The sequence below is a fragment of the Mauremys mutica genome, chromosome 1 (genome assembly GCF_020497125.1).
Source record: "Mauremys mutica isolate MM-2020 ecotype Southern chromosome 1, ASM2049712v1, whole genome shotgun sequence".
NCBI classification, from domain to species: domain Eukaryota; kingdom Metazoa; phylum Chordata; order Testudines; family Geoemydidae; genus Mauremys; species Mauremys mutica.
The window spans coordinates 340,045,101-340,065,541 of NC_059072.1; the positions used below are offsets into that span (position 1 = coordinate 340,045,101).

Consider the following 20,441-nt stretch of genomic DNA (forward strand, 5'->3'; position numbering starts at 1 on the left):
AGTAATGGTCTCAAGTTGCAGTGAGGGAGGTTTAGGTTGGATATTAGGAAAAACGTTTCCACTAGGAGGGGTGGTGGAATCTCCTTCCTTAGAGGTTTTTAAGGTCAGGCTTGACCAAGCCCTGGCTGGGATGATTTAGTTGGGGATTGGTCCTGCTTTGAGCAGGGGGTTGGACTAGAGGACCTCCTGAGGTCCCTTCCAACCCTCATATTCTATGATTCTGTGACTGACCAGAGACAGTGCCTGCATGAAGGAAAGTAGCTCTGATGTGAGAGTATTATTTTGATTTACTACCAGTGACTTGTTGAGTAAGACTGCTGCAGGGGGTGTCCTTCATGAGGGGATGACAACCAAATAAAACCCTTGATCTTTGCATCCAACTGGAGACATAGTTGTAAATTGTTGCGAGACCAGGAGCAACCTAGTCACAAGCTGATTTTCACCTTGCACTACCTGCCAAGATGTGGCATATTAAATTAGAGATTCTTGGTCTAAAAGGGCAGATGGATATTTTACATGTAGAAGTCCAACCAAGTATTCCTAACTGGACATCTTGAGTTACAGATTAATAGAAAATACCAGATTAAGAATCAACGTGGACCAGACTGTAATAGACTTACTTGTGATGAGCAGCATCTTACAGTACAAGTCATTGAGACTACTAAGGGAATAAAGTCACCGTTCTTATTTTTGTACAAATCTAAATAAATATATGTAAGAACATAAACATAAGAATGACCATACTGGGTCAGACTAAGGATCCATCTAGCTTAGTACCTGTTTTCTGAGATGCCAGTGCGAGATGCTTCAGAGGGAATGAACAGAACAGGGCAATTTTGAGTGATCCATCCCCTGTTGTCCAGTCCCAGCTTCTGCCAATAAGAGGTTTAAGACACCTGGAGAATGGGGTTGCGTCCCTGACCATCTTGGCTAATAGCCACTGATGGACCCATCCTCCATAAACTTACCTAATTCTTTTTTGAACCCAGTTATACTTTTGGCCTTCACAATATCCCCAGGCAATGAATTCTACAAGATGACTCTGTGATGTACGAAGAAATTCTTCCTTTTGTCTGTTTTAAGCCAGCTGCCTATTAATTTCATTGGGTGAACCCTGCTTCTTGTATTATGTGAAGGGATAAATAACACTTCCCTATTCACTTTCTCCACATCATTCATGATTTTATAGACCTCTATCATATCCCCCCTTAGTTGTCTATTTTCCAGTCTGAATAGTGCCAGTCTTTTTACTCTCTCCTTGTTTGGAAGTTATTCCATACCCTTGATCATTTCTGTTGTCTTTCTCTATATCTTTTCCAATTCTACTATCTCTTTTTTGAGGTGCAGCAACAGAACTGTACACAGTATTCAAGATGTGGGCATACGATGGACTAATATAGTGGCATTATGATATTTTCTGTTTTATTATCTATTCTTTTTCTAATGTTTCCTAACACTCTGTTAGCTTTTTTGACTTCCGCTGCACAGAGAGAGATGTTTTCAGAGAAGTATCCACAATGACTCCTAGATCTCTTTCTTGAGGGGTAATAGTTAATTTAGACCCCATATAGTTGGGATTATTTTTTCCCATGTGCATTACTTTGCACTTATCAACATTGGATTTTATCTGCCATATTGTTGCTCCTTCACCCAATTTAGTGAGATCTCTTTATAAGTCTTTGCAGTCAACTTTGGACTTAACTATCTTGAGTACTTTGTATTATCTGCAAACTTTGCCCCCTCACTGTTCACCCCCTTTTCCAGATCATTTATGAATATGTTGTACAGCACTGGTTCCAGTACAGATCTTTGGAGGGACCCATTATTTATGTCTCTCCATTGTGAAAATTGACAATTTACTCCTACCCTTTGTTTCCTATCTTTTAACCAGATAGGACCTGCTGAATTTGCTTAAGAGCCTTTGGTGAGGAACCATATCAAAGGCATGTTGACACTCATGAAAAATTCTAATAGATTGGTGAGGCATGATTTCTCTAAAAAGCCATGTTGAATTTTCCCCAACATATTTTGTTTATATATGTGTCTAATAATTCTGTTCTTTATTATAGTTTTAACCAATTTTCCTGGTACTGAAGTTAGGCTTACCAGCCTGTAATTGCCAAGATTGCCCCTGGAGCCTTTTTGAAAAATTGGCATTACATTAGTAACAGTCATCAGGTCCAGAGGCTGATTTAAATGATAGGTTACATACTGCAGTTAGTAGTTCTGCAATTTTATATTTGAATTTCTTCAGAACTCTTGGGAGAATACCACTTGGTCTTGATGAATTATTATTGTTTAATTTATCAATTTGTTCTAAAACCTTCTCTACTGACACCAAAATCTGGGACAGAATAAGAGGATCACAGCCTGGCCCTATGAATACATGCTAGGTGAAATTAAAATTGATATGTTGGAATCATAGAAGTGTAGGACTGGAAGGGACCTCAATAGGTCATCTAGTTCAGTCCCTTGCACTCAAGACAGGACCATGTAATAACTATACCATTCCTGACAGGTGTTTAAACTGTCTTCAGAACCTCCAATGATATAGATTCCATAGTCTCCCTAGGCAATTTGTTCCAGTACTTAACTACCTTGAGAGTGAGAAAAAAAAATGTTTGGACTGTGCACCCTAAACCTCCCTATTAACAATTTAAGCCCATTGCTTCTTGTCCTATTCTCAGAGGTTAATGAGAACAATTTGTCACCCTCCTCCTTGTAACAATCTTTTATGTACTTGAAAACTGTTATCATGTCCCCTCTCAGTCTTCTCCAGATTAAACAAACCCAATTTTTTCAGTCTTTCCTCATGAGTCTTGTTTTCAACATTCAGCTTTAATGTTGGCCATATCTGTCACACTGTGTTTAATGTAGCGGGCTGGCATGCTGTGAATGCCTTGAAAACTCTTAGTACTTAGGGAAAGTACCAGAATAGACAGATTTCACAGCAGGCATGGCTGTAAAAGAATTGCAACTTATCTGGCATGGCTATTGGGGGGGGGGGGGGGAGGAAAGGGGAATGTTTAATATATATATTGATCAAAAGTATATATAAAACCTTGATTTACTCATTAGAAGTGAAATGTCATTATACTGTAGCATGCCACTGAAATTTGAAGTTAAGCAGAATTACTTTGCAGAAGGGAAAACCTGTTCACATTAGCTGTTACTGCTGTAAATCATTCTTATAACTAGGTAAGTCATGATCTATGGATTGAAACTCTTCTAATAACATTCACACAAAATACTGTTAATTTGGAATTAAGGTTGCACAAGTGCATTTTTGTTTAATACAGTCACTAAAAGTAAAGGAAATCTCCAGTTCAACCAACTCTAACATCCACACCAAGCTCAGTTCAAAGGCTTTACCTGCCCAACATTGTAACAGTCAAACACACCCACCTCCACAACAAACTCCCTTTCGCTTTCAACAAATGACCACCCAAATAGTACACACCCAATTCCTCACCAGTCACACTCAAGCTGCATTCAACCAGTAAACCGTGGGATTTGAATCGCATTGTGATAGTGTCTTCCAGGCGGCCTAGTGGCTAGACTACTGGCCTTTCAGTTTGTAAGGTGAGGGGGTAAGGGGACCGGGTCCCGTCCAGAGCCCTGTGCAGATCAACCCCTAAACAGGGGAGATGGGGTCTCCCTCCCAGCAGCAAGGAAAGACCCACTTCCCTGGGCTACTTCCTACAAGTCTCTTCAGTTTGGGGCATGGCCCCACTAGTCCGGTTGCCTCTCCTTGGCAGGGGAGACCTTACTTGGCGCAAGTGGCTGTGCTGGCTGGCAGGTCACTGATCCATCCCTTCAGGCAGGCAGGCAGAGCGCTCCTGCCTCCTAGCCAGTCATCCCCCAGTTGAGCCAGGCTCCCTTCTTTTCTCCCCACTCCAGGCATGCATTGGCTGTAGGTGTAGTGAGGTGGGGCTCGCTGAACCCAAGTTTTATTTAACCTCTGCTGTGCCAAACACCAGTTTCTCTGCCCCCTCACACACATTTTAAGGAAAAAACTCAATATAGCCTTAACTATGGAGTCACTACTGACCTCTCCAGAGTACCAGTATATAAGAAATGTGAATTGGTGACATTATTAAATTGAATTCTTGATGGCCAAATTCTACTCTCATTACATCTGGTCAACCACACTGGTGTCTGTGGTGGCACTGAGGTAAACGAGAGTGGAATTTGATCATTGAGGCCTAACTATCTGATGATGCCCATGACAGATTTTACTACAATCAGCATAAGCCCTGACAACCATGCAGAATTTTGGCCTGAGTCTCTTACTAATAAGAACAGTTTCACATCCAGTACAATAACCAGCTCCTATGGGTAGTTACTGTTGCTACCTTAGTTGATATTTTAGTGTATCTTTACCTCTTTGGTCAAGCTGTACACCAGGCTGTACATCAGCGGAGTACAATCAATTCTCAGAGTGTAGTTTCCTGAAAGACAAGGTCAGCATTTACAATAGAAAACCAAGTCTGCTCTGTGTCTTTGTGGAGGGGGGAGGCATGTCTGTAATAAGAGGAGACACCAGGAGGAAAAAGCAGGATCTTCAAAGTAGTTAGGGCTGCCAGCTGTAGGCTGCTCAGTACATTCACACTGGCTTAGGATTTGGGCTGAATTATGCTTCAGCTAGCACAGCAGCTCAGGGGTCCTGCCTTAGGCCCCTGTGCTGGCTACCCGTATCACGGAGAGCCGCGCGGGAGGGGAAGCTGACTCTACAGAGCTACAGGGAGGGGTGGATAGTGGGCAGGTCCTTGGTTCTACCCCCGTCTTCCCTTCCTCCCCCCCCAACACCATGTGTTAGATAGTGTAGTTATATGCCCAGCACTCCCTCCCTGAAGCAGGGGGACAATTATAACTATGGGTCACCATCTCCCTCCCAAGCTGCTCCTGGGCCAACACAACAATGTGCTTTTCTCAGGGCTCATGGCAAAGTCAGCACGGAGCCTCAAGTGAAGCTGTCTCAATTTCATCTACCTCCCATCTGCCACTGCCATAGAAACACAAGTATACACCTTCAACTGAGGAATCGGCATTGATATAGGCCACCCCACGTGCTTGTAACAGTTTGGCATTTTCCTGCGGTGGGGGAAAAAAAAAAGAAGTTAGTTACCTTTTCCCTTCAAAGTAACACTGTACATTTTAACTAGACTCTTGCAGCTTTCCAAACTACCATGATCCAGCCCATATGGTACTGTTGGGCCCACGTGTCAGTCTTGACTCCCAAAGCAAGTGGACTGACTGACACACGAAGCAGTTCTTTCAGAGCAAGGTGAACTGCATACAGGAGTTTTTGGATAAGCATTTAAAGGTGAGATTTGGGGCCCATTCCAACCAAACACAGGGTTTCATTTAGTTAAATGGAGCAGATGCTCTGAACTACTATAGATGGCACCTCATGCCTTCTTTAAGGTTAGGAACATACGAATGGCCATACTGGATCAAACCACCTAGTTCAATATCTCATCATCTACACCAGCCAGGAACAGCTGCTTCAGGGAAAGTGCAAGAAACACTGAAATAGACAGTTACGGGATAATCTGTCACCAAGGGAAATATCCTCCTAATCCCATTAGTCAGAGCTTTGCTTATGCCATAAATCTTGCAGGTATTGATATGCCTTCCGAAATTCTTGCTGCTTTAATATTTACTATTACAGCTCTGCATCTGAATCTGCTAAACTTCTGGCCTCAACAGCTTCATGTCACAATGAATTCCATAGGCTAACTGTGTGCTAAATGAAAATAAATTATTCTATCCATTCTGAATTTCCAACCTTTAAATTTCATTGAATGTCCCCTTGTTCTTGTATTATGAGACAGGGAGAACAGAAGTTACCAATCTCCCTTTTCTAGATCATTCATTATTCTGTGAACTTCTGTTATTTATAATGGCCATGTAATCTAAGAGAAAACAAGAAGATTTTGCAGTAAGTAAAATAGTGGATGATAGAACAGCAAGCCAGTCATACTTCACATGCTGAAAAGGAGCCTCAGTGCAAGATTTATGGGCCTTCTTTGGAATGATTTGAGTTAGAACAGCCTTTAGCTTGACCTTGTGGGTGCTTTTAAAGTCAATGAAGCAGTGTCTCCCTCTAAGCAGTAGACATGGTACCCTTGATTCTGAATATTTTTAATGCAGATGGATTAATGATACTGGCTATTCACCACCTCCGTACAAATCAGAAAGTACCTAGGGCAGAAGTCACTCTTAATAGGGCAGCAACCAAAACAACAGACCTGATTCTGATCTCGTTTACTTCAGTGTAAATCTCAAGCAGCTCCACGGGAGTTAATGGAATGACACCTATTTAAAACTGGTTTGAAAGGAGAATCGAGCCCAATATCTCCAATTGGCAGGGTCCCTACCTGCAAGTATAGGTTGGTATATTCTCAGACACACTTTGTTTTGGGATGTAGCATTGTTACTTTGGTCATACTGTAGGTAGCACATGTGGCCTCTTCAGATGCAATTCACACTGAGGTTGCTCATTGCTAAAGCCGAGAATAATTTAGTGTATTCCTGGGAAAGGGTTACTACTAGGGCCCTACCAAATTCCATGAAAAATGTGTCATGAACCATAAAATCTGGTTCCCCTCCCTCCCCTGGTGAAATCTGGTCTTTTGTGTGCTTTTACCCTATACTACAGGGATTTCATGGGGGAGACCAGCATTTATCAAATTGGGGGTCCTGACCCGAAAAGGAGTTGCAGGGACATCACAAGGTTATTTTAGAGGGTTGCAGTATTGCCACGCTTACTTCTGTGCTGCCTTCAGAGCTGGGTGTCTGGAGAGCAGCGGCTGCTGGCCAGCTCAGCTCTGAAGGTAGCACTCCAACAGCAGCAGCGCAGAAGTAAGGGTGGCAATGCCATACAATACCACCCTTACTTCTGCGCTGCTTCTGGTGGCAGCTCTGCCTTCAGAGCTAGGCTCCAGGCCAGCAGCCATCGCTCTCACGCTGCCCAGCTCTGAAGGCAGCGCCGCCGCCAACAGCCGCGCAGAAGTAAGGGTAGCAGTACCACAACCCGCCCATAATAACCTTGCAACCCCCCCAATCCCACCACACCTCCTTTTTGGGTCAGGCCCCCTACAATTACAACACTGTGACATTTCAGATTTCAATAGCTGAAATCATGCAATTTATGATTTTTAAAATCCTATGATCGTGAAATTGACCAAAATGGACTGTGAATTTGGTATGGTCCTAGTTATCACATTCAAGTGTTTCTTGGTATTTAGCAATACAACCTTGGACACTCTCTCGCGTGTTGAGTGTATATGAACATGCTTCATTGGAAGAGGTTCCAAAAAGTGGGGGAAAAGATCTACCATTGTACAGAACTCTCTTAGATCACTTATTCTTGATTTACCTCAGCCCACTCTGTAGATCCTAGCAAGCCAAATTCCTCCGCATCCCAGCTTGCAAATATTATTGTTCTTCTGGGCCTCCATCCTACAATAACAAAAGATTTAAAGCACCAGGAGAATTACTCCAGAGAAATACATTGTGAGTGAATATCAAATGGAAACTAAATCACACCATGAGTAACAACAGTTTGGGTCTCAGTTGCAAGAATGATGTGTGGCGCATAAGGCACGCTTGGGGAATCTACCCCCAAAATGTTTTGTAATGTTACTCATAGTTTGCAGTATTATGCCTGATACAGACCTTTGTTTTCCCTCAGTACCTGAGGTGATTGACATTTTCCTAAATTCAACATTTTGGCAAATAACTGGGGAAGAATTTTTGCAAAAGTGTTTTGATTTTTTACAACCAGCTCTACTCAATACAGATATTAAATTACTGTCCTTTTTAATTTAAATATAAATCTTAATACTTGTTCCATGTCTAGTGCCATAAAGGCTTTCCCTGACCCTCTTCCCAAACACCAACTCTCAAATACCGAGGAATCCCCTGTGTGGTTTTGATAGATCCACCTCTAAACAATGTTCTTTCACTCTAAAAAGCTTTGCATGTGATTTGAAGCCACGGTAATCTGCAGCACAGTATATTGCAATGTGTTTTTATCTGTATGTACTTTATCCAAGCTCTCCTTCACACCACTGCTATTACTCCTGTTCCTGGTTGGCTTCACTAAACATTGTTGCCTATTATGTTTGGTAACTAGGCAGTGAAGGAAACAAAATTAACCTCTAACAGGTTTTAAATGTTGTGGTTGGGCAAAGAAAGCTACTGTAGCAGTGTTCCAGTTATATCAGGACCTCTGTCTCCAGGATTTCAGACTCCATAAAAGGAGATTCTATTTGTTCTGGCAGCTGACTTTCAATAGTGTTGATGTTCCTCACCACCCTTCAGTATAACTAGGAACCTTGTATTTTTAAACTTGTTCTCCCACTAATTTTCCACAGTGTAGCCTGTACGTATTCCGAGTCCCATTCACTCTGGTTTAACACTTATGTACACTTAACAGATTTGGAAGCTATAAAAGTTGTCTTCTCAGATTCATGCTTACTAGCTTATGGCATAGTTCCATAGATTTTTAAGGCCAGATGGTATTACTGCATGATCTAGTCTGACCTCTTGTGTATCACAGACCGCAGAATTTTTAACAGTTACCCCGTATGTCATATTTACTTCCCCATCTTCCACACACTGCCTGATTTTCTTCCCCAGATGAAACTTCCCACACCCATCACCGTCTTGGAACCCAAGGATGTCATAACATCATAACATTTTTTGATTAATTAATTAAAGTTAAGATAACAGTGATTAGCAGCTGAAAAGCACTGTAAAGATGAAAACTGCTATACAAGAGTTCAGTAATTTCTATAATTAGATACTTTAATTCCTTGCCAAAGCAAATTTACCACACTATGAATGAGAGAGGCACGTAGGCCAAGCTCCACCACGGGACTTAGGCATTGCAACATAGAGCTTGTTTACCAGCTCAGACTCCAGCACACAACTTAGGCTGCTGAATGCCTAACATCCGTGGTTTGTGAATCATTCTGGGGCTTAGGCATGAGAAACAGATCCGGACACCTAAAGTGTGGCTGCAATGTGCATGCTCATAAGCAAAAACATAGGCCCTGAGCTAATTTAGACACCTACAGGGTTAGATGGAAGCCAACCAGCAGTTGTGGATTACAATGGTGCCTAAAAATGGGACTTAGATGCCTATATATCTTCATGGATCGCATCTTTTGGGTACCATAATTATAGGTATTTTGAAATATCTACAATAGATAACTGAAGAGTTGACAGCAAATTCCAAATATGAAGGACTAAGGCCTTGATTTAGCAGAGCACTTAAGCACTTACTTAACTTAATTCAACTGAGGGCAGAAATTTGACCCTTAGTTTAAGAAAAATCTGTAAATGGTTTTGTTTGCTTTATTCTTTAGTCACATACCTTCCTTCTTCAATTTCCCATAACTTCTCACAATCTCATGAACCACAGCTGCCCCGCTCTGAGGATCAATTCCACCAAAGACCCAGGAGTCACGGTGGCCTCCCAGGATGACGTATCTGTCTGGAGAAATTAATGATGGGGGTTTATTTGGAGGATGTCTTTCCTGCAGTAAAAGTGTCAATGGAAAGTCACTATGTATTCTGTGTAGGTTTGCAGGCAACAAATACATCACTTTAACAGTTTACTTCACATGTGGCAGAATGGCAGGAGCCACTGTAAATCTCGTTAGAAAAAAAATTACAGGAAAGTTTAGTGCTGAACTGCAGCTGGTTTGTGGCTTATTTATATTAGCATCTGTAGAAGTTCTAAACTTAGTAGTACTTTAACCCCAAAAGATGTTTATAACAGACACCATAACAATAACTAGTTCCAACTGCAGTCTAAATTTTTAAAGTTGTTGCAATTTCTGACATGCATCATTTTCCAAAATATTCATCCTTTGGGCTTTTCGTTTTCTATGCTGTGTCTTTGCCTGAAGTTTAATCAAGTCACATGAACAAGCAAACCAAAAACTGTACGAACCACCAAATCTAAAATAAAACTACACACATTTAAAAACTGTATCAAAACCAATAATCTTCTGGGGTTCTATTTATCCTCATTATTCTGTTTCAAATCCCTCCTTAAAACTTTCCTTTGCTATGACAGACACTCCATCATACATCTTATTGTTGTGCATTTGATGATCAAAATTGGCCCAGTATTACATTTTTACATCATGAGTGTTCTTAACTCAACAAGTTTTAAGGACACTGAAGTAGTATTTTCTTGCCCTAGGTGAGAGGTACATTACAATGAGGGTTAACCAAGTCACAATAGAAGATGAGTTGACATGATATAGTATCAAAGAAAGAATAAATCCTACTGTCTTCCTTGATGTTGTTACAATTGTGATTCAGCCCAGAAATGGCTGTATTGTGGTTGCAGATGACGTGATCTTACCACCCTATAAACATCTGAAAATGAATTCCAGGGTTTTCAGATCACGTTGGATAAAAGATGCTATAATATAGTACACATAAGCCATTAAGGGGTAAAGCCATTTCATTGGCAAGAACATGAATGTCTTTTCAAACTCGTAAAGATCTAAACTTCCATTTATTATTAAATCCCCACAACTCTCTTATTAAAAAAAAATCCATTAGAGAATGTACCTGCAATATTGCTTGCCTGGACACCAATGTTTATGTCTAGGTTATGTTCCCCTTTGAAAACCAGTTTTTATAGTGAAAGTGCTGATGTAACCTAAACTGTATGAGTTCTGCTGCAGGAAATCCCCAATGTGTACGAACAGACGTGCTCATCAAGTAGAATATAGAGAAAACCCTCTTCCATGTCCTCTCTTTTTAATTACTGTGTTTAATTAGGTGTATCTTTAGTTCACTGCACCCACTGATCATTTATAAGACAAACGGCTTTACCTGGTTCTGTTGCTCCTCTGATGGTACCGATCACGTTGTAAATTCTTGTCACTTTATTACTACTGTGAATGTGCATTTTGACCTTTCTAATGCATTGGAAAGCAAATTTAAAGAGAGAACTCATCAAATTACTTAATAAAACATTATATGCTTTAAAAATGTATAATATATATATTGTTCATATTATGTCATAGTGAGAGCCTAAGGGCAGAATTTTGCTCTCACTTAAACAAATGTAAATCTGGAAAAAGTCCACTGAAATTGCTCCAGCTTTATATTACTGAAATTGAGGACACAATTTGGCATTGAAAAGTTACCTAATCACATTGTTGGTGCATGATTTATACTGGTTGGTGCTATGATTTATGCTGGTAACATGCTATTTATACTGGTTGCTGCTATGATTTATGCTGGCAACAGACTAAAAGCTCTGAATTTAGAATAATGTTCTGTTAGCAGCTGTTTTTAAAGTTGGAAGGGAGAACGGAGAAATAACATATTTTATAAATATTTTATTAAAAAAATGTAGAGGTTGGTTCCTCTGTCACTTAGCCAGTGTAACTCCAGGGTAACTCCACTGCAGAGAATGGAATCACAGCGCTGGGAGTCAGTGAGGCATCAGGCCCCAGAACATCAGGAGACATTCTAAGTTGTATCACAAAAGTGACTTTTGTTCACTTATGTACCAGACAACCTAAGGGGCAGCATCTGACACTCAGTGCAGTCCTGTATTTCTTTAATCTCATTTTCCTGATGATTTGACTATAGGAGGAGGAAGAGGCCAAGTGGTTCATCTGAGGTCATTACAATAGTTCAGCCTGAATGAGAACTCCAGGATTCATGTGGCTTCTAGCCGTTGGCTGTAATTCAGTAGATCATGTGGCCTCAGTCATAGCCACCTGAAGCAAAAATGAGGCCTTGCAATTTAAGGAATGATGCATTACATTAGAATTTTCAGAACAATGTAAATTTGAGATTAATATTGTCCTTATTTTATATGATGCAACAAATAGTCCCAAAGCTGAAGACAGATTAGTTCAAAATAGACGAGAGGAACTTTTATTGCGAGGCCTTCAACTCAGCCCTGATTGATCAGAGAGTTTGCTAAGATCTGGAAACCTTTCAATTGAATTTGGGTCACAGATTGCTTGAACCTTGAACAATGTATGAATTTGCATCAAAACCAGGAGACACTCAGCTGATGTTTTGCTTTGAGCTCACTTTAGCCCAGAAACAATGCCATATGCCCTGACACCAAGGCAAAACTTGCAATGACCCCCAAATGTCAAAACTTGCAAAGCTCTAGTTCAGATATTTCACTAACTCTTGTTATATTTCCCTTATCTATTAAAATTTGCTTTGTGTATGCAAAACTGACCTTGTGGAGTAACGGCTCATGAAACCAGGACCAATGTTGTAAGACACATTCAGGCTTCCTTTCCAACTGCTGTCTGGTGGGGCAAGTCCTCCCATGTCACTGTTATATAAATAATAAAAACCAGATTTTTTTATAAGTGTAGGGCCTAGGAATTCCAGTCATGGACCAAGCCTCTACTGTGCTAAGCACTGTACAAACACTGAATGAAACTCCCCAGACCTTACCTCGAGAAGCTTACCATCTAAGCTGTATAACAAAAAATGTATTGAATAGGCTTCTAAAATGGAAGGGAATTGGATTGGATGATTCAAGTGATCTTTTCTTGCACCACTGCCTATGGGCTAGATCTTGGTCTCAGTTACACCCTTGTAAATCCAGATTAACTCCATGTATTTGCATCAGTGGAATGACATCAGAATTGGATACACTAAGCTGACGCTTTGGCTATTCAATTTAAATTATATTTCAGTGATACACATGGACTTGTGATGAATCTAGTTTATTTAGCTTCAAAACGTGCCAGGGTCTTGAAAAAACATAGACTAAGACCACTTCTTATTCTAAATAGTGAACAATCTAAAGCCCCAAACTAAGTCAATAAAAATCAGTGCCTGCTTAGCTGTCTGTGTGAATGTGAATAGGTGCCCTTTTAAATATTTATATATTTTGCTAAGTGCTTATAAGAATTGGGGTAATCTTCAGGGTCTATGAATGTCAGAAGGTGGCCCTGATTCTGGCATTCTGGCCCCAAAATCAGCATAACACTTAAGTGTGTACTTTATTTTAAGCATCTGTATAAATTCATCCACATTCAGCAAAGCTATTAAGCATATACTTTATGCCCAGGAGCCTCTAGGATGAGATAATCTATGGAAAATGCATTTGTTTTATAAATAGGAAGAACTAAGCATTCTGATCTTTATATAATAAATAAGAACCAAATGTCTATTGAGGATGTATGTTTTATATATGTTTTAAAACCAACTCTCTAGATATTTACAACTCAATTAAAGGCAAAATTACTAGTTGTGCTACATTGCCAACTATTGACTGGCTCATCCGATCATAAAAAGACAGTTTCAAACTCACATCACTTTTTTATGAACTAAGCATGACATTTTGTGGGAAAGTGATTTGGGAATACCATATTCCTTAGCAGGTTGGCCTGAAATATGTGCTTACACTAGGACCATATCAGTGAAAGCTAGGCATAGGCTGATTTTTAAACCTCATCCAAAGAGGGCCTAATTGTGCCCTCTTATGCAGGTAGACAGCTCCTATTTGCTTCAGGGAAGGTCATGCACATACAGCTAGGGGAATAATTCAGCGCAGGAAGAATGCCTAAAATAAATGCAAAGACCAGTTATAAGCAAGTTATATGTAAACCCGAGATTGGCAATATCATGCACATTGTCTGGAATTGCCAAAAGTTTTGGATTTGTGTAGCTTTTAACATTGTATCTCAGATGGCTTAAACAGATGTAAAATCAAATATGTTGGACTTTCCCTGTCAGAAGCTAGGAATTATATTATGCGTTACTAGAGAAAAGAAACTATTATATCAACAGCTTAACGCCGAGCCGATGTACAAAGCAGAAAAGCAAAAAGATAAATGTGTGGGATTTTCAAAAGCAGTTATGTGACATTGAGGCCTACGTCCCATTGAAAGTCAATGGACACTAAGTCACTTAGACACCTCTGACATGTGTTTCAAAAGAGAAGGAAGTAAAAAAAGTTTATGTTGCTGATTCAAAACTTTTTTTTAAAATGTCTTTCCATGCTTCCAATATGATACACCAAATACCCAAGAGTTACTACAACTGGATGTGGGGGGAAGTAGGAGGGGGAAGGGAGCACACAACTTTACAGCGGCTCCAGGATTTTCTTGTCAGCCTTGCCCATAATGACCGTAATGTTCTAATTTTTCAAATACTCTTGCCAAGGTATTTGTGAATGTGATCTTTAACCTTTTTGTTCTCAACACTGAAGACTAGCTTATTTCTGGCTCAGATGAAGATTTCTGCAAGAGGGGGAGAGGGAGGCGAGAGAGAGAAAATAACTTTTGCAGAGCAGGGAAATAGAAGAAAGAAAAAGACTGAAGAACTTGTACCAGAACACAGTGTCCCCTTCGTCACTGCTCACTAGAATGATCTCTGATGCACAACCAAGTTGCAAGCTATTGTTTTAAGGTTACTTAGGCTTAAATTTCACAGATTATTTTTCATAAAGCTTGTAAGACAGCCAGGTCCACAGACTTTTTATACATACACTGTAAGCTGTTTGGGGCATGGACATTGTTCACCTTTATTGTCCTGATCCTAAATGTGCTTATGCACATGAGTCATTTTATGTGAATAGATTCAGTGAGTTCAACAGGGTTATTTATGTACATAAAGTTACTGTGTGTGTTTGCAGGATTGGGGCTTGTTAACACAATACACAGCACCATCAGACTCTGAACACTATCATCAATATTAAATAATTAGGGCTGTCAAGCAATTAAAAAAGAGTGATTAATCGCACGATTAAAAAATTTATCACAACTAATTCTACAATTAATCACACTGTTAAACAATAATAGAATATCATTTATTTAAGTATTTTTGGATATTTTCTACATTTTCAAATATATTGATTTCAATTAAACAGAATACAGTGTACAGTGCTCACTTTATATTTATTTTTATTACAGATATTTGCACTGTAAAAAACAAAAGAAATAGTATATTTTTCCATTCACCTAATACAAGTACTGTAGTGCAATCTGTTTATAATGAAAGTTGAACTTACAAATGTAGAGTTATGTACAAAAATTAACTGCATTCAAAAATAAAACAATGTAAAACTTTAGAACCTACAAGTCCACTCAGTCCTACTTCAGCCAATCGCTCAGACAAACAAGTTTGGTTACAATTTGCAGGAGATAATGCTGCCCACATCTTGTTTACAATGTCACCTGAAAGTGAGAACAGGCATTCGCATGGCACTGTTGTAGCCGGCATCGCAAGATATTTATGTGCCAGATGCGCTAAAGATTCATATGCCCCTTCATGCTTCAACCACCATTCCAGAGGACATGCGTCCATGCTGATGACGGGTTCTGCTTGATAACTATCCAAAGCAGTGCAGACCGGCATATGTTCATTTTCATCATCATGAGTCAGATGCCACCAGCAGAAGGTTGATTTTCTTTTTTGATGACTCGGGTTCTGTAGTTTCCGCATTGCAGTGTTGCTCTTTTAAGACATCTGAAAGCATGCTCCATACCTAGTCCCTCTCAGATTTTGGGAGGCACTTCAGATTCTTAAACCTTGGGTCGAGTGCTGTATCAATCCTTAGAAATCTCATTGGTACCTTCTTTGCATTTTGTCAAATCTACTGTGAAAGTGTTCTGGGTCATCCTCCGAGACTACTATAACATGAAATATATGGCAGAGTGCAGGTAAAAACAGAACAGGGGACATACAATTCTCCCCCAAGGAGTTCAGTCACAAATTTCATTAACACATGCATGAAAGCATGTCCTCTGGAATGGTGGCCGAAGCATGAAGGGGCATATGAATGTTTAGCATATCTGGCACGTTAATACCTTGCAACACCGGCTACAAAAGTGCCATGCGAACGCTTGTTCTCCCTTTCAGGTGACATTGTAAATAAGAAGCAGTCACCAGTATCTCCTGTAAATGTAAACAAACTTGTTTGTTTTAGCAATTGCTTGAACAAGAAGTAGGACTGAGTGGGCTCTAAATTTTTACACTGTTTTGTTTTTGAGTGCAGTTATGTAACAAAAAAACCCCTACATTTGTAAGTTACACTTTCACAATAAAGAGATTGCACTACAGTACTTTTCTGAGGTGAACTGAAAAATACTATTTCTTTTGTTTATCATTTTTACAGTGCAAATATTTGTAATAAAAAATAATATAAAGTGAGCACTCTACACTTTGTATTCTGTGTTGTAATAAGAACAGGAGAACTTTAATAGAAAACAATATATTTGAAAATGTAGAAAAACATCCAAAAATATTTAATACGTTTCAATTGGTATTCTATTGTTTAACAGTGTGATTAATCGTGATTATTTTTTTTAATCGCCGTTAATTTTCTTTTTAGTTAATCGCATGAGTTAACTGCGATTAATCGACAGCCCTATAAATAATGTAATATTAAATAGTAATAATACCACACACATCCTACCAAAATCTAAAAGCAAAAGCTGATCGTTAAACTCACCCTAGCACCTGGCCTCAGGGCAAATGAATGAATGTCCTACAGAATTATTTGACTAAACAAGGAATCTGATGGTCACTAGCTTTGTGTAATTGCACATAGCGTACAACTAACATGAAAGGTTTAGTCTGGAAGCTAACAACAAATGAGTCTTGCCTTACAAGAAGGTAAGAAATTTGCTGAATGAATGAGAAATGCTAGATGAACACTGGCTCCAAGTTTTGGCTTGTTGGCATCATTTCACATTCAGCTGATTTAATACACTATAAGAGAGTGCCTGTATCTAGTAAAGTGGGGATGGCACACAGCTCCTTACCCATCCTCCAGACATGAGAGAGAAATGTTTCACAGGTGAATGGTTGATTCATTTGGGGGTGTCACCTCCCAAAAGTAGGTGACTTGACAGCCCTGCTAAATTATTACACTTTGATTACTTATTCAAATTAAGGTACATTTTATAGCTTCAGTAAAACATTTATTTGTTTTGATTTATTTAAAATGCTCTGGGCACATACCCAACATACACTAACAATCTAATAAAATGCTTCCTTACGTTTTTTCCCTGGAGGTCCCCATAACAGCAAACAAGCTACTTTAGTAAATGTGCCAGAGGAACAGTATAAATTATTTTCTCTCTTTCTTCCACATACCTCCGTGGATTTCACAAGACATTCTTATGAAGCTTCCCCTTGTCTTCCATTTACTTACCGTAATAACTTTTCAGCATCATTGTAACCAATGGGATGGACTGGAAGTTTCGGAAGACCTACAGCCCTGGCTTCTTCATATCGATAGGTGTACTCTGGAGGTATAAGGCTGGTGTTTATTTTAGCTGACTTTTAAGGGTGAGTCATACAACATGTAGCACAGCACTACATAGAAGTGAGGAATAATTACTCTCCTGTGCTAAAAATGAGGCCGAGATTTCTACAAGAACGCTGTTCTCTACATGACATAAATACGGTTTCAGAGAGACCTCAACTCATTCTCCTTGGGTGTCCACAATCCTGCATCCCATTCCCCAGTTTGTTGTGTGTGCAAAATTCCCACGTTTGGAAACCATTTCTGAATGCAGTTCCTTTGTAGGATGGCTGAGAGAAGGATTTCCTTAACATGGGAGTGGGAGGAACCCTGGCTGGGGGGTAAAGGGCATACGGGGCTTTCATGCAGAGAATATAATTGGATCTAGTGCAGGGATGGTGGCTCATCTCCTGCTTTCTCCCCAGTATCTTTTCCTGATGCACTGAGAGGAACCACAGTAGGGCTGGGAGGAGAGATGGCCACCAACAGCTCTACAGGGCAGTGCGGCCCCATCAAAGGGCCAAGTGGCTGAAAGGGAAACAGACCCAGTCTTTTAGAGCTGCAGAGCTAATGATACCTCCGCTTCATGGGGATTATGCAAGTGGGCTTGGGCCACCCATAGTGTGCAGAAATGAAGGGGAAGAGACAGAAGGTTTAATACATATATCTGTATAAACACACACACATATATATATACATATAACCCTAACAAAACATGTGCATGTTGCCCTGTGACAGCTGGCTCCAGTGAGCTAGTTGTTGTACCAGCACAGAGGGTCTCCCCTCCCAGTCCAGTATTGGGCTGTTAAACATAGAGTCATAACCTCAGTGTTGTTCCCCCATTCAGACTCTTCTCTCCAATGCAGCCCACTCTGAATCCTCTGACAGCATCCTGCTCCCTCTTGTGGGTCCCATGCAGCAGCTCTCTGTGAAGGAGGAGCCCAAAGCTGCCCCTCTCCATGCAATGGCAATTACAGATGGGTTTATATACATCTGCTCCAAAGGAATGAGGAATGTCCTGTCACCCTCTCCCACTCTTCCTGAGACCAGACCCCTTTGGGACCACCTGGCTCTCACCAGAGCTTGGGCCATGGCAATGGCTTCTTCTCAACGCCACTCACCTTTTGCTGGATAACCTGGGGTGAGAGGATCCCCTGCCCCGTTCAGATTTAACACATTCCCGCGCTGGGCTCCACCTCCAGGAAGGTTCCAGCCATTTGGAAAGGTATCTACTCCAGGGGCGCAGTAGTCAGCAGGGTCTGAATACAGAATAACTCCCTTGGCACCAACCAGCTCAGCATTCTTCACCTAAAAAGCATATCCCGTTTCCTTATTCAGTCCTTGACAGCTTGACACCAATGCATGAATTCTCCAGGCCATGGTCCCAAAGCGAGAGGAGGGTACCTGGCATTTCACAGAATAGACTCTTTGATTCTTTGCATTGAGGGAACTGATTAAAGCAGCATCCCCTTTTAGATTCCTCAAAGGAGGGCTGAAAATGATGACAAGTCTTAGGACAGGAATCTCATTTATTACCATTCTGGCATTGTAAAGGGCTATAAATTATATTAACACCTACTTTAAGGCCCCTTGACACTACCCGAGTGGCTTAAAGGGATTTTAGTGTAAATAAGTAACCGGCCCATAATTATTCTCATGTTATGCAATTTCCTGGCAGCCAGTAGGTTTGGTATCCTGCTGAGAAACCTGATACAGCATGTGCATAAGGGACTTGGTGCTACTTAGAATCCTCAGCAGGAAATATGTGCAATAACATGGAAACACCACTCACAGCGTACTACTGTACCAAGCGTAATTCTAGTTTGTTTCCTGTCCCCCAGACAAAAACAAGCAGCTGTTTACTGAAATATTCAGTGCAGAATATAAAAATCTAACAAGTGTTAATACAACCTGAAATCTTAGTTGCTAAGTGAACGTTTTACACTGAATGCCTCCGGGGGTGGGGGGTGTTTCAGAATCGTAAACCATACAAGACAGAAAAATGTACTACTCCAGGATTTGAATCTGCCATTTGCTTGAACATGTACATAAAGCCAAAGACTAACTGATTATCTTTAGGCTTACAGGGGCATTAGATCAGCTCTGTCCTGTTTTGACAAAGGGAAGGGTTTTCATATCGGTGTTTCTGGCAAACAAAATCAGTGTTTAACTCTGGCCCACAGATAGTGCTTTGAGATGCTACAGATCTCATTTTGGCTTCTTAATCTATTTTGCTGCAGGCAACACAGATCAACATAGTAACGGAGTAGCAAATAATCTTCAACTGAGATTGTAAGGTCCAGATATTTTAGTTAAAACTTATCATAGCCATGCTCAGGACATACAATATATGCCTTCATCTTATATCCTATGGGACTGTATAAGCAAACTTAATATAATCAACCAATGGAATTCACTTGACCAGATATATATTGTCTAATTATTCAGTAGGAATGCAGCACTTCCAACAAGTACAAGAATGAATTTGTGTTGCTCCTTTTAGTGACAATAAGTCCATGGCATTCTCAAGCCTCAGGGGTGCTGCATGCCACAGAGGAATACTACAAAACATGGGAATCCTCTCACTTTTCATGAGCCTTTCCCATTCAGCTGGATTCTTGGCCACTTGGTGTTCTAGAAACAATTCAGCAATATAGACTATTACTTATATTATCTTTCACTTATGAAAATAACACGTCAGTTGTTCCTTCAATGGGCAGAAAATATTCCTCAAGAGAATATCACAAATCTAGGTATCCCTATTAAAAGATTCAGCATTTGGATTGCTTCGTTAACTGAAAACTGTGTAAAACTATATGTAAGGTCTAATCCTATTCAAATTGAAGTCAATTGGATTTTTAAGAGAAATATGATCACAGACATATACAGGCTTTCTATTGACTATGAGCCTGATTGAGGAAAGCATTCCTATTCAAGAAAGCTCTTAAACATGTGCTAAATCAGGGCCCAAAGTATTTGAGGAAATCTATAGGTGGGGTTTTTTTAAACTAAAAAACCCTCTCTTGGGCTAATCCCTGCCCAATTTGGGGAAATCTTTAAACCGAAACATGTTAGATACATTTTAAAGAACAGCTGAATCTGTAAAAATGAGTAATTTTAAACAAACGTATTTAATTATTTATACTGTCATAGATGTGCGTGT

General features: G+C 40.1%; 1 protein-coding gene across 2 annotated transcripts in view; it reads right to left on the reverse strand.

Moving 5' to 3' along the window:
- FOLH1B (folate hydrolase 1B) overlaps positions 1–20,441 on the reverse strand; it is a 66,172-nt gene that overhangs the window by 9,520 nt on the left and 36,211 nt on the right. For both annotated transcript variants that reach the window (XM_045020141.1, XR_006580144.1), the window contains exons 6-13: positions 18,400–18,586; positions 17,186–17,279; positions 12,248–12,346; positions 10,870–10,955; positions 9,389–9,508; positions 7,385–7,467; positions 5,031–5,094; positions 4,384–4,451 (exon numbers count right to left, since the gene is read on the reverse strand). In XM_045020141.1, coding sequence (XP_044876076.1) covers positions 4,384–4,451; positions 5,031–5,094; positions 7,385–7,467; positions 9,389–9,508; positions 10,870–10,955; positions 12,248–12,346; positions 17,186–17,279; positions 18,400–18,586 — 801 coding nt within the window. The remainder of the gene's footprint in view (positions 1–4,383; positions 4,452–5,030; positions 5,095–7,384; positions 7,468–9,388; positions 9,509–10,869; positions 10,956–12,247; positions 12,347–17,185; positions 17,280–18,399; positions 18,587–20,441) is intronic.